This window comes from Mesoplodon densirostris, chromosome 14 (assembly GCF_025265405.1).
Source record: "Mesoplodon densirostris isolate mMesDen1 chromosome 14, mMesDen1 primary haplotype, whole genome shotgun sequence".
NCBI lineage: Eukaryota > Metazoa > Chordata > Mammalia > Artiodactyla > Ziphiidae > Mesoplodon > Mesoplodon densirostris.
This window is the reverse complement of record NC_082674.1, coordinates 65,532,081-65,546,588: the sequence shown is the minus strand read 5'-3', so window position 1 is coordinate 65,546,588 and position 14,508 is coordinate 65,532,081. Positions and strand designations below refer to the sequence as shown.

Genomic DNA, 14,508 nt, shown 5'->3' with positions numbered 1-14,508 from the left:
GCCGAGACATGGGCGACCTCGGAACAGGCTTGTGGTTTGGATAGGAGTCCACAGCGTCCTCACGACATGTCCCTGGTGTTTGCTGGCGTGTGCCGAGACACGGGCGGCCACAATGGACGTGTCTGAGGTCTCCAGGTGGAGGCCCCCCAGGGAGGCTCTCCCTGAACCATGAAGTTATCCTTTTGCCACTGTCCAGACCAGACTGCCAACCCATTGGCTACTGCCCAGGGTCAGGAAAAATGCACGCCCTTGGGGGTCTCATCTGTATGGCCTGTTGTATAGCCAAGGGCACTGCCCCCAATTCCACCCATCGGGCCAGTCTGGAAGAGCCTGCTCGACCAGGGGTGCACCAGCAGGGTGACTCGGCCCAGCTGTCCAGCGGGCTGTCATTGGTGAAGAACACAAGGGGCTCCCCAAACTGCTCGAGGGGGCGGCATTGGGGGAAGCCACCAGCTGCACCTCGATGTCGGTGGGCAAGGGGCTGAGCTTGGGGAAACCTCATCCTCCTGTAATCCGCAAAGTCCCTGACAACCTGGAAGGTGCCGTTTCCGATTTAACAGTGAGGCCTCAGCGGCCGTGCCGCGCCTCTGCGGGTTGAATCCCTGACCCCAGCGGGATGGGGGCTTGCGTACGGAACCGTATGGGCTATGAATACCTCTGTCTCTAAAAGGGCCCAGTAAGCTGCCAAAATTTGGCGTTCTGGGGAGGTGCTTTTGGTCCAGAGTCCATGGTCAGCCAGGTGGAGCTGTACTTAGTCCAGAGACCCCTGGACTAAGGCACAGTCAGGCGTCCCAGTGCTTCTGAGCCCAGAGAGGCTAAGGGCCGGGCCCTTAGTTGGCTTCTCCCCCGGGGAAAGAAGCTGATTTGCACGCAACTGCACAAACAGGCTTTAGTAGGATGGACAAGTGTGCTGTGTGTTGTCTCCCAAAGGTGAAGAGACCTAGCGTGTGCTGCGCCACAGTGGCAGGAGGCCTGCTGGCGGGGTGGAGGAATCTCACGGCCCCCAGCGGACCACACCCAGCCCAGAAACTCCAGAGAAGTGCTTGGTCCTTGAATCTCAGCGGGGAGTGGCCCATCCTCTCTGCTGCAGAGCTTGTATTACTGGGTGTAAGTCTTCCTAAGGGCATCCTCAGAGGCCCCTGGGGCAGAACGGAGCAGAAGGCCGTCTACATGACGCCAGGGGCGGCAGTGGCCTGGTTGGGTGAGTTCAGATCTCACCTGCACAGGTTGTGTGAGGTGGTGGAGACCTTCAGGTAACCCACGGCAGCCCAGTGAAGGGAACTGGGTGCCCTCAAGAGTGAGAGCAAATAGGGGCTGCAAGGCTTCTGTGATTGGGACCGAGTGTGTAAAACGTTAGGTGGCCGGATCTGGGGCGTCAAAGCCGGAGCCCGAGCTTTGGGGCGTCATCTGCCTGCTCCATAGTATGGGGACTGGGAGCCTTCAGGGCAGGAACCTCTGCATTTAAGTACTGAGAGTCGACTGTGCATCTCCACTTGTCGGCGGCCAGGTTCAGCGCTGGCGCCATTGGGCTATTGTGGGGTGACACGGTGGCACACTGACCTTCCGCACAGCCGTCTGAGCGGTGGGGAGCCTGGTAGAGCCCCTCACTAGACTTTAGACGCTTGAGCCTCATGATCAGGACACTGAAAACAATGACTCCCTTCCCCCCTCCTGAGCTTTGCACACTGTCTGTAGATCCCATGCCACATGATACACAAAATGCGATCACACCCTGGGTAGAAAGAAGTTTAAAATTAAATCACACGGGCTTCCCTGGTGGCGCAGTGGTTGGGAGTCCGCCTGCCGATGCGGGGGACGCAGGTTCGTGCCCCGGTCCGGGAAGATCCCACATGCCGCGGAGCAGCTGGACCCGTGAGCCATGGCCGCTGAGCCTGCACGTCCGGAGCCTGTGCTCCGCAACGGGAGAGGCCGCAACAGTGAGAGGCCCATGTACCGCAAAAAAAAAAAAAAAAAAATTAAATCACACAGTCGTTCACAGAGGCCCGGCCACATGTGATGCTGGAGCAAAATAAGCTTAAGTTAACCCCCTAACTAGTGCACAGCGCCTGGCCTCCCAGGGTCAATGCTCATGAAAAGAGAGAAAAGAGTCAGATCAGACCCTTGACATAAGAGGCACGTAAGACACAAAGAGATGAGGAGGGGGCCTCGGGGAGAAAGTGAGAGGCACCAAGTCTTATCCCCCAGCATCCAGAATGAGGGAGACTCGGGGCCGCGAGGCTCAGAGGGTGGAACGGGGACGGGGTCTGACGAAGATGGGGATGGTCTGAAGCCCAGAGACCAAAGCATGAGGAGCGCGGGGTAAAAGCAGGCCTGAAAGCCCGGGAGATTTCATATTCCAGGTAGACTTCTTAGAGAGAGAGGAAAAAAGCCTCAAATTAGCCCAAGAGAAATGAATTAGAGGAAAACACCCAGCACCATGTGCACGTAAAGGACAAGGTGACCGTTGGGTCTCTGGGAGGAATCAATCCCACATTATGCTTTGTAAACAGACGCTCTTAGCAGGATTGTCAGGATGGCCAATTTGTTTAGCTGCACATGTAATGTTCTGATTCTTTGTTGTTGTTAAAACCTGCCTGCGAAAGTGCCAACCCTCATTCACACAATTCGTGCAAAGATCAGTGCTTTATTTTAAAAGAAAGTCAGGAAGGTTCCTTCTGTGGGAGTGGCACTTTCCTGTGCCACCAGATCGTCTGGTACTGAAAATCACCACCTCCTCCCAGGATCTACGTACGCCCTGTTTGCAGTCCTTGGTCATTTACCTTCTAAGGCAAGCGTGCAAATCATTAGCCACAGGACACATAATCCCATGTGGTGTTTGTGCCAATCGCTGAGCTGCACTGAGGAAAGGGAGGGGACGCTGAGCCCGCGAGATTAAACAGCAAATACATTTCCATCGCTGAACACCCACACCTAGTGTCTGCAGTTCACCTTCCAGGAGCTCTTAAAAATCCAGACAGTGAGCACATAACGGTTCCCATCCTGTGCACAGTATGGCCTGGGCATAGGCAAAGCTTGTCTTTCTTCTTTTATAAATTGTAAAATTCTTCTTGATTTCACGGTAAAAGTAAATTCCACTCATATTCTCAATAAATCTCAGGCACAGAAAATACGGATTTCTCTCTTACAAAGCTCTGCTCTGTCCTTTTAAAAAATACTTGCAGGGGCTTCCCTGGTGGCACAGTGGTTGAGAGTCCGCATGCCAATGCGGGGGACGTGGGTTCATGCCCCAGTCCGGAAAGATCCCACATGCCACAGAGCGGCTGGGCCCGTGAGCCATGGCCGCTGAGCCTGCGCGTCCGTAGCCTGTGCTCTGCAACGGGAGAGGCCACGGCAGTGAGAGGCCCACGTACCGCCAAAAACAAAAAAAACAAAAAACAACAAACAACGCAGACCCCTTTGGCCATCTGTGCTGGAAGGTTCAATCTAGGCTGTCACTGTTAGCAGCACGGAAACTTCCCTCCAGCCTTTCAGTGTAGGCATTCTGCATTGCAACCTGTAATCCCGTGGGCAGATTCCCTGCAACTTCTTAATTAGCTTAAAATTCCCAGAAGAAACAATGAATGGAGATCTGTGAATTATTTTGTGGACACAGAGGAGAACTACAAGTGAGGTGGCACTGACTCTTGCTAACGGTACAGCAGAGCAGGGCTGAACGCACACGGGACCCTGCATGGCAGCCAGGAGCCAAGGGCTCAGAGGCTACATCAGAGCCCTGCTGGGGCTGTTTAGGACTTTGCGCTGTGTGCAAAGTCCTAAACAAGAGTCCCAGCTCCCTGGATGGCTGGCTTCCCCCTCGACTGCCAGCCCAAGGCAGGACCTGAGGTCTGAGCTCTGCCCTGTCTGTACGATGCCAAGAACGCAGCACTGAGCTGACTGAGAGTAACACTTTCCTGGAGCAGAAATCTGATATCCAACACTCTTGGCCTTGAACAAAATGGAGGATTTAAAATTTGACGGCACGGAGCGCCTGGCTGTGGACTACGTGGAGGGAATTCTGCAGCCCACGCCCACCTGTGACACCTGGGATCAGATCTGGAACTTCCAAGCCAGGCCTGATGATCTGCTCATTTCCACCTACCCAAAAGCAGGTAGGTGGGAGGGATGGGGGGAGACTCAGAGGAGGGTTAGGAAGAGAAGCGGGAAAGATGCATCAATAATGAAATAAAGAAACCGACCTGGATTTGAGTGGAAAGCTGTTTACTGGGCAGAGTGATACTGCCAAGACAAATCAGGTAGTAACTGAAACCACACAAAAAATATTAAAGTGAGGGCTTCCCTGGTGGCGCAGTGGTTGAGAGTCCGCCTGCCGATGCAGAGGACGCGGGTTCGTGCCCTGGTCCGGGAGGGTTCCGCATGCCGTGGAGCGGCTGGGTCCGTGGGCCATGGCTGCTGGGCCTGCGCGTCCGGAGCCTGTGCTCCACAATGGGAGAGGCCACAGCAGTGAGAGGCATGCGTACTGTAAAAAAAAAAACATTAAAATGACCTACACATCTTAAGAATTTAATTCTTTCTGTGATGTACCTGTTTTTTTACTTCCCTGAAAGAGAGTGAATCAAACAGCCCAAAACAAAGGGGCCAGACTTGCTGCCTTACTTGTTCCCAGCACAGGCCCATATAGCAGAGCCAGACAGGGCACCCCTGCCTGATCTAGGGAAGAGGAGGGGCTTGGGCTCTGCAGTGCTGAGCTTGTAAGTCTCCCAGCTCAGCGTCCCAGAAATACTCTCTTAAGTTCCACCCTCCCTGGTGGTAGGTTGTGAACCTACTTTCTTATTTCAATAGTCAGTTTTACAAAGTCACTGAAGAAACAACACAAACTTGAGCTCAGCCACTGCGTCATAAAAATGCGGGGGTGAGCAGAGAGAAAGAGTTCTCTGCAGTTATTTGTGTATATCTAGTTAGACCAAAAATATAGTATTCAACTCATACTCCGATTGCATTGACATCTGCTCTTTGCAAACTCAAGCTCCATGTCAATAACTTCTGCTACATGCTCACACACATGTGCACGCGCACACACACACACACACACGCACACACGCTCCACTCCCTTTGCCTTTATCTGTAACAATCTGACAAAAGGCTCTACAGGCAGACGGGGCCTTAGACTCACCCGTCCATCGGTTTCATATCGGCCCTGATTTTCTGATCTTACTCATCATGAGTCTGTTCAGAATTAAAATTTTCTAAATGTGAATTTCTGAAAGTACCCACTGGTGGGGATCACATCTCACTGTCTTAATTTCACCCACAACTCTTAATTTATTACCATAAGTTCAGTACAATGCTTAATCATTCATCTTTTCTCCACCTGCCAAATGTGAGCATTAAGATTTGGTTCATTTAGAGTTTTCATGGGTTAGGGGCAAGCAGGACTGTACAATCCAAATAACACACTCAAAAAGTGAAGCACTTGCCAGCTAAGGTAATATTTAGTCAATCACTCAAAACTTGTACACTAATAAAGGCTATATTGATCAGAGGGAAGAAGATACAAGCTCAGATCATGGAATGGTTTACACTTAAATTTTTAGCAGAATAATAAATGTCTGTGACTGCGGTGAGATAAACACACTGTAGAACCGCTGACTGCTAGGGGACGATCTGACCCTGAACCTCCAGTTGCACTGGAGTCTGCCCCAGCGTTAGCCCGTGGCTGTCAATTCAGAATAAACACACAAAACGAGTACACTTGAACTTCCTTTGAGTCAATAGCTAAAGAAATATTGGTCCTGGATCCTGTAATGAAAGAGCTGTGCCAGAAAATATTAGAAGCCAACTCATCGAGGATATAAACTGTAGCTGCTCTCATTTTCTATGCTGTGCCCCCTGGTAGACCTAGAAGTGCTGAATTGGGAGCATGAGAAAGGGTCTCGTAACCAGAGTTGATCAGCCCAGACCCAGGACTCAGAGCTCAGTCTCCCAGCCTCCTCCCGCCACGGACTCAGTCAGGTGTCTGGTCAGTAGTCTTCAGCCAAGGCTGAAGGTCAGGTGGCAGCCCCATACTGGTCAGGATGGGGCGGCCCGCAGGAGCTGACCAGAGCTGGGAGACAGAGGCCCTTCTCGGGGGCAGCGGGGGCAGTGAGGGCGCAGCCTCTGGGTCGAGGTTCCAGGTGGCAAAATGCGGAGTGGCCTCTGCACATCTTCTATCCATCAGACCTCTACCTCCTTCCCTCAAATCCCAGAATGTAAGTCAGATCTCAGGACATTTAGAATCTCAGCGGCAAATGAGCCTAGGGAATGTACTTTTTAGCCTTTCAGGTAAAATAAAGGAAAGTGTGAAAATGGAGACTAAGCCCTAATCATTCATCCATTCAGCCAACATATAACAAGAGCCTCCTCCTGAGTAGCAAGCCCATGCTAACGCAATTGGGAAACAGAGTCTGAAGACCACACCGTGATGACTCTCCACATCACAGGCTGGTGAGAAAGACTCTCGTTCTGCCTTTCTAAGGAACTATGCAGCTAACTCAATAGCATAACAATCCTAATTAATGGTTGTACAGAATAAAAGAAGAACTATATATTTATGAATCTAATGTCCACTCCAAATTGGCGTCTTTGTATAAAAATCCATATTATACCATATTATGATAACACAAGATATAAACAAAGAAGGATGGTTTCTGAATTCCATTATGAAGCTGGCTTTAAAGTTCCCACAGCTGCTCTAACAAGTGTTCGGTCACATTCTAAGAACTGCAGTAGATAAAGCCTGTGCTTCCTCATCTTCCTGGGGAATAAGGAACAACCTGGACGCAGGAGATCGTGGACTTGATACAAAACGGGGGTGATATTGACAGAAGCCAGCGGGCACCTACTCACAAGCGATTCCCCTTCATCGAGTGGAAAATCCCGGGCATGAAATCTGGTGAGTACACGGCACATCTGCACCTGACCCCGGGCCTAGACACCCACCAGGGATTTTTACTATCCAGTAGCCCTCTCAGAATTCTAGGCATTCAAACAACCATCGATGGACTCCGTGACTATCTTTCTCACCATCTGGCCATCATTCTAACTCCAGACATTTTCTAATCAAGTTACTGTTTATTCAAAAGTAAGTTAAGTTTTGATTCTCCAATTAGAAATTAACTTCACTCCACAAGGATGAGCCTAGGTAAGATAATTTTATGGTGGAAGGGTTTGAATTGTTTAGGTTCTTCTTTATTTGGCTTATTGTTATGGTTAAAAACTGCTCTAGCCGGGCTTCCCTGGTGGCGCAGTGGTTGGGAGTCCACCTGCCGATGCAGGGGAAACGGGTTCGTGCCCCAGTCTGGGAATATCCCACATGCCACGGAGCGGCTGGGCCCGTGAGCCATGGCCGCTGAGCCTGCGCGTCTGGAGCCTGCGCTCCGCAATGGGAAAGGCTACAACAGTGAGAGGCCCACGTACTGCAGAAAAACAAAAACAAAAACAAAAAACTGTTCTAGCCCAAAAAACCCATTCGTGAGCTACAAGTATTCTCTCAGATGAGATCCACAGAGAGTTACAGGTGGCCTGGAACTGTTCCTAACGTAGTAATAACAAAGCAGCAAGATTCTGAAGCAAATAGAGAAAAATAATGGGAAGTCATTGAAAATTCATTTTACAGGCTTGGAACAAGCTAATGCAATGCCTTCACCACGGTTCCTGAAGACGCACCTTCCCATCCACTTGCTGCCACCATCCTTCCTGGAGAAAAACTGTAAGGTAAAGAGCCAAAGGAATTCAGAGTTGACCCCTTAGAAGGACCTCAGACTGGTCCTCAATCCATTTCCTCTTAAAACACTTCGCTTGTTAAAAAAAAAAAAACGAGTCCACCTTGTCACATCGTCAATATGCAAATTGATATGAATGCTTTCCACCTCCCACAAAAGCCAAATCACAGAAATGCAGCATCGGAAAAATTCATCTGTATGGAATATACCCACCCTAACATAACTGTTGGTCTAATCCTGGTTTTGCTTCTTCCCTCCCTCCCTCCCTCTACTCCCAGATAATCTACGTAGCAAGAAACCCCAAGGACAGCATGGTGTCTTATTACCACTTCCAAAGGATGAATAAAGGGCTTCCTGCTCCAGGAACCTGGGAAGAGTACTTTGAGAGTTTTCTGGCTGGGAATGGTGAGAGAACTGTTTTGTTCCCATCCTTTCTCAAAATCCTCAAATACTCTACAGAGAAGTCATCATTTCCTTAGAACAGCAGGGGCTCTGCCTTCTTTATGGTGAGGGAATCACCAGTGTGACCTTCTCCCTCTCTTCAGGATTCTCCTCCCAGGTGGGTGCTTGTCAGCTGGGTTTCTGCGGCTCACTGCCCTATTTCTGATCGCGTCCTGCAGTGTGCTGGGGCTCCTGGTACGACCACGTGAAGGGATGGTGGGACGCCAAGGACCAGCACCGCATCTTCTACCTCTTCTACGAGGACATGAGGAGGGTAAGGAGCAGGGCTGCCTCACGCGTTCCCCTCTGACCGTAAAATATTTCAGTCATAATGTGCGGACCCCATCAGGGACTCACAGATTGAAACAGGGCACAGAAGATGCTACATTTCACCGGCTGCAGCTGTCCACGCATCAAAGCACACCTGGGACGTTATGAGTTTCTGTATCACACAGTCTCACCTGAGCTTCCTGGAGCTCTGGGCTCTGGGACACCTTTTCCTTATAGGCAGAGGATGGCAAAATGAGGGATGCCTTTTTTTCTCCTTGTATGTAGATTTTAAAATTCCATTTAGAAGGGAAAAAAACCCTAGCATATTCTGGGGTTTTTTTATTAGTACTTGAGGAACGTCATAGTTTCAAGAAATGGTTTAAGAAATTATGGTGCAGTGAGAAACACTAATGGTTTAGAGTCAAAATTCCTGAATCCCAGTTCTGGCTTTACTGCCTGCTGGCAATTATTCTTTGTGAAGATGCTTAGCATCTAGGAATTTAGTTTCCTTACATGCAGAAAGGAGATAGTAATATGCACTCCAAGAGCTGTTATAACGACTAAATGAGGTGGTGTCATGAGAGCATATTGTAAATGGTCATCTACCCAGTCCTTTCTGTGACTCCACTGAATACAGGGATCTATACAGAATTACAGTCTCTGTTCTTGAATTTATAACTGAAAGCCTGGTTCTCAAAAGGTACGTCACAGACAGCTGCATGGCCTCTCAGAGCCCATGCCAGGCCTGCTAAGTCAGACGTGCAGTTTTAAAAGATTCCTCGGGGATTCCTGTGCACATTAGTTTAGCTGCATTTCTCTTAGGTTCCATCACTACTGGGCTTTATCCAGTTGTGTCTACAAAATATCTGAAGAGTGAAAAACACAGCATCATTTTTCTATGTTTTTTATTGAGATACAACCGACATGTAACATTATATTCGTTTCAGGTGTACAGGATAATGATTTGATATTTGTATGTACTGAGAAATTATCTCCATAATCAGTCAACATCTGTCAGCACACATAGTGACAAAAATTTTCTTTCTTGTGGTGAGAACTTTTAAGATCTATTCTCGGTACAGTGTTATTATACTGTACGATACAATGTTATTAATTATACAGTACAGTGTGATTAGCTATAGTCACCATGATGTACTCTACATCCTAGGACTTATTTATCTTACAACTGGAATTTTGAACATTTTGACCCCCTTCACCCACTTCACCTCCCACCTCTGGCAACCACTGATCTGTTCCGTATGGTTTTTTTAAATAGATAAGTTTCTAGGATTACATTTCTAGGATTCTCAGAACCATGATTCAAGGGCTAGCAGGACAACCCATACAGGTATCAGTATAAAATTCTCTCCCTTGTGTTTACTTGGTACAGAAGTGTGGAGACACCACAAGAGAGCACCGAAAAACTAAACAACAGGAGGGCATACAAAAGGAGACTCTGGCCACATGTACATATATGCACTGCTGCAGTTCAGAGAGTTGTCTCATCACAGGATTCCAGATACAGACACTCAACCAAGGAATATTATGGCAGGGGTTATAAGGAAGGGTTTGCTCTTCTATGACTGGATGTGACAAACAGGGGCCATGATATCAGATGCTACTAAGCTAAGGTCAGGGAAAGTCCATGTAGGTGACGCTTGCCCACATATCGTCATAGCAGTGTCAAAGGAGGATGTGTCCCTGGGAACAGTGGATAGATCCCTGGGGTAGATCCTAATGCATTATGAATGCCAGGAAGAGACTTTACCGAAATTGGCAGTCTAACCTCAGGGTCCCCAGCGCCCTCTTACCTGTTTCTGTGATCACGCTCTGGACTGTCACCTGCCTGTGGTCACTCAGAGCGCACAGTTCTCAGCACTCTTGCTGATTCCTAGTCTGTGTGCGGCCAACTAAATTAAGCACTTTTGACATCCAAGCTTCAAAGCAGGAGCCCATTTTAAAGCAGGAGACACAGTGGCGGGGATAAACGCTCCCACCGGCAACGCACCACTCCTCCAGGACACAGGGGCCTTCCCACACCACAGCGCCCCTGGGCTGCGTCCCTCTGAAGAGGAAACAGTGGTGACAATAGGGCTGAAACCTTCTCAGAGACACTGAAGCACCCGGGCCAGCTGGGCACTGCAGCTACTGCCACGGGGCCTCTTGGGTGCAAAGAAGTCCCTCCCACCCTCTTGCCCCCTCACCGGCACCACTGGGAAAGTCTGGGGCCACTTCTGTCCACATGAGAAGCAGGAGACGGGCGCTGTGGCCAGGTCCCCAACGCTGCCGCAACACCTGCTCTCAGCATCAGTCCAGTGGCTGTCCCCGTGGGGCATTTAGCTGGACGGGCTAGAGCAGGACATTTGGGCCTAATTCTGGACACATCCCTCCATGGCACGCGCCCCATGCACTGCATGTCACTGTGTGGTGAGTGTCTCACCGACACGCTCAGTTGACACTTCCATGTTAGAACAAGAAGAGCGTAATGACTCCAGTTGACACAGTCACCACATCAAAATGAGTCACATCTGAAAAGCTGAGCATTTGTGAGACACGATTTTTTAAAATTTTAATTCATGACATGTTACTGATTACTAGCATTAATTCATTCCAACAGTCTTTTGAAACTGTTATTTATTGATATAAATTATCTTATATCAAGTCTTTTCTTTTGACTCTGATCATAGAACCCAAAGCATGAAATTCAGAAGCTGGCAGAATTTATTGGAAAGAGCCTAGACGATAAAGTTCTGGATAAAATTGTCCATTACAGTTCATTTGACGTCATGAAGCAGAACCCAATGGCAAACTACACGTCGATTCCAGCTGATTTCATGAACCACTCTATTTCTCCATTCATGAGAAAAGGTTTTTATGTTTCCTTCTCACCATAATCTTAAAGGAACTGTCCAATATTTCAGAGTCTTTGGGGAGTTTCTTTTCTACAGATAAGAAAAATGAGATCAATAATAAATGGTTCTGGGGAAAAAAATTATTTAAGAAACCACAGCTGAAATGAAATCAATGTTCAGCCACAACTGGAGAGTGAGGTTTGGTGTCTAAGTCCAACCCTTTATCCTCACCTTCCTTCTGGAGTTCTGGCTGATAAGATGAAAATATACAGTATTAAGTCAAATGGAGCAAAGAATCCACTTTACAGAGGGCTCTAAGCTATCAGAGAGGTCCATTCACTCCAAAATACTTACTGACTGGAGTGGCTACTATGTGCCAGGCACTGTTCTGGGCAATGTTCAGAGCAGTGAACAAAACACACGAAAATTCAGGATAATAGTTGCTAGTAAGTACTATGTAGAAAAAGCAGTCAGGGAAAGGTAACAGGGATTGCACTTGGAGAACTGGAAGGGAATCTTCTTTTTCTCCCCTCCTTTTTCAAAACCGCACATTGAGTCCTTCCAGAAGCAGGCCCTGCCTGGTCTGCCTGTAGGATGCCAGCCACAGGCACAAGCACCGAGCGTGCTGTGACGGGCAGCAGGGAAAGACAAGAGAGCTCCTCAGACCTGCTGTTCACGCGGCCGTGTCACCTCCCGACCCACAAGCCAGACAGGCGATTCCTCCCCCTTCCAGGAGGAGACACTGCCAGGCCAGCCAGAGAAATGTTTGCCCGACTCTGTCCCTCCCTGACGGGGAGTAGAAATCCTCACACAGAAACGGGAGAACAGAGAAATCCAAATCCCCCCACGGTACTGACACCCACCACCCCACGTCTGTTTCAGGGGCTGTGGGAGACTGGAAGAATCACTTCACTGTGGCCCAGAACGAGAGATTTGATGAAGATCACAAGAAGAAGATGGCTGACACCACTCTAACTTCCCACTTCCGATTCTTGTAAGGAAGAAAAAGAACCAGAGTCCGTCAGTGTGAAAGCTGATTACCCCGACCACGTGACACTGGATTCAGGTGGTCAGACTAGTGTTCCTTGTGTTTGCTTTTGTTCATCCTAAAAAAAGTGACAGGGCTATCAGAGGCCAGGGCAAGGTGGAGGGTGGGCAGGGTGGCAGCGTGAAAACCATGGCCTCATTGCTAATTATCATCACATGTCAATTTTCCACAGATGGTGAGCTTGTTAACGTATTAAAAATGCTTCAGTCATCACACAAAAACACACTAAAATTTACAGATTAAGTTCAAGCCAATTTTTAAATCCAGCACTAAAATGTGTAAACAGTTACTTCTAGCAATTTCTTGGTAGCCAAGTAATCATCAGGTGACTCTGTTTCTTGTTTTTTTTGTTTTTTTTTTTTTGCGGTACTTGGGCCTCTCACTGTTGTGGCCTCTCCCGTTGCGGAGCACAGGCTCCGGACGCGCAGGCCCAGCGGCCATGACTCACGGGCCCAGCCGCCCCGTGGCATGTGGGATCTTCCCGGACCGGGGCACAAACCCATGTCCCCTGCATCGGCAGGCGGACTCCCAACCACTGCGCCACCAGGGAAGCCCAGGTGACTCTGTTTCTAAGTCACTCCAGTGCATCCACCCCAGCCTCGCACCGCAGCCTGTACATTTAATGGGACCCGCCCCCCCCAGCCCAGCCGCGCTGCAATCAATCCCGGCCTCCCATCTTAACCTCCCTCCCTCCAGCGCCTCTGCAATCCTGCTCTAATCCATCAGCAACATCCGTCGGTTTTACTTCCAGGAAGTCTCATCTCTACAGCCATCCCCCTGGTTCAGAAGCCTCTCCCTCTTGCCTATAAGCTACCTAACTCATTTCTCTGTTCATCATACATCTGCCAAGCTTGTTTTCCCACAAGACTCATTATATTTCTCTTTAGCTCAGAATCCTTCAACGATTCTGAATGTTTGCTGCCTAGAAGATAAATCCCAAGCTTCTTAGCCATCAGTTCAAAGGCAGCTACAACCATATGACCTGGTTGACTGACCTTCCAAACCACCTTCCAGCTGGATTTCATTCTGCCAACCACCCTCCTTGCCTCAGCGACGAGTCCCCTGCGCTGGGCCCGAGCGCATCTCACAGGTTCCCAGACGATGAGTTTCACTTTCACCCCACCTCCTCCTGACATTTCCTTTCCTTCCTTCCTACCCATCCAAAACATAGACAACAAGTCCAATAACCAGCACAGGTCTCCCATCTTCCTACAGATACTGCAACCTGAAGGGACCAGCTGCTCTTCTGGAGTCCTTTACACTTAGCATAATTCTTCTGTGATTAAGATTAAAGTATGTCATGCTATCTCTTGGATGTCTATATTGTCTCTTTTGTGCATATTTAAATTTTCATTTGTTTATTTTTTCTCCAAGATAGGGACATTGCTAGATACTTCATTGCAAACCAAATGGCAAACAATATGCTCAAAAATAAGTAGCTGAAATACTATTTCAGTTAAGGAAATCTAAAAAGCCAACTGTTTATATTCTAAGTAGTCCCTGGAACAGCTATCATCTATAGCTGTGCTGTGTTAGCTACTAGCTGCATGTAGCTATTTAAATTATTTAAAATTTGGAAAGATCCATGCACCCCAATGTTCACAGCAGCACATTTACAATAGCCGAGACATGAAAACAATCTAAATGTCCATTGATAGATGAATGGATAAATGAGAGGTGGTACATATACACAATGGAATATTACTCAGGCATAAAAAATGCAACCTTGTCATTTGTGACAACATGGATGGACCTAGAGGATTTTACACTAAGTGAAATAATCAAAGACAAATACCATATCATTACACTTACATGTGGAATCTAAAAAACAAAACAAACAAACAAACAAAACAAAACAGAAACTGACTCACAGGTACAGAATGTAATGTACAGCACAGGGAATAGTCAATAGCACTGCAATAATTTTATATGGTAACAGATGGTTACTAGACTTATTGTGGTGATCAATCCTTAATGAATATAAATGTGAAATCACTATGTTGAACACTTGAATACTAATATAATATTGTATGTCAACTGCAACTTAAAATTTATTTATTTATTTATGGCTGTGTTGGGTCTTCATTTCTGTGCAAGGGCTTTCTCTAGTTGCGGCAAGCAGGGGCCACTCTTCATTGCGGTGCGCGGGCCTCTCACTATCGCGACCTCTCTTGTTGCG

The 14,508-nt window shown here is 48.1% G+C and overlaps 1 protein-coding gene across 1 annotated transcript; it reads left to right on the top strand.

Moving 5' to 3' along the window:
• Window positions 1–3,946: 3,946 nt before the first annotated feature.
• Window positions 3,947–12,279, top strand: LOC132501379 (sulfotransferase 1C4). Its single transcript, XM_060116967.1, has 7 exons — window positions 3,947–4,109; window positions 6,764–6,889; window positions 7,613–7,710; window positions 7,997–8,123; window positions 8,339–8,433; window positions 11,117–11,297; window positions 12,164–12,279. The coding sequence occupies exons 1-7, from the start codon at window positions 3,956–3,958 to the stop codon at window positions 12,277–12,279; spliced, it is 897 nt and encodes a 298-aa protein (XP_059972950.1). The 5' UTR covers window positions 3,947–3,955.
• The last annotated feature ends 2,229 nt before the right edge of the window (window positions 12,280–14,508 follow it).

What these genes read in the sequence shown, in the direction of transcription:
- LOC132501379 (XM_060116967.1), top strand. Translation starts at nt 3,956, where the DNA reads ATGGAGGATTTAAAATTTGACGGCACGGAGCGCCTGGCTGTGGACTAC. An exon ending in TTCCACCTACCCAAAAGCAG is followed by an intron (nt 4,110 to 6,763) that starts GTAGGTGGGAGG and finishes CTGGGGAATAAG; the next exon opens with GAACAACCTGGACGCAGGAG. An exon ending in GAGTTTTCTGGCTGGGAATG is followed by an intron (nt 8,124 to 8,338) that starts GTGAGAGAACTG and finishes CGCGTCCTGCAG; the next exon opens with TGTGCTGGGGCTCCTGGTAC.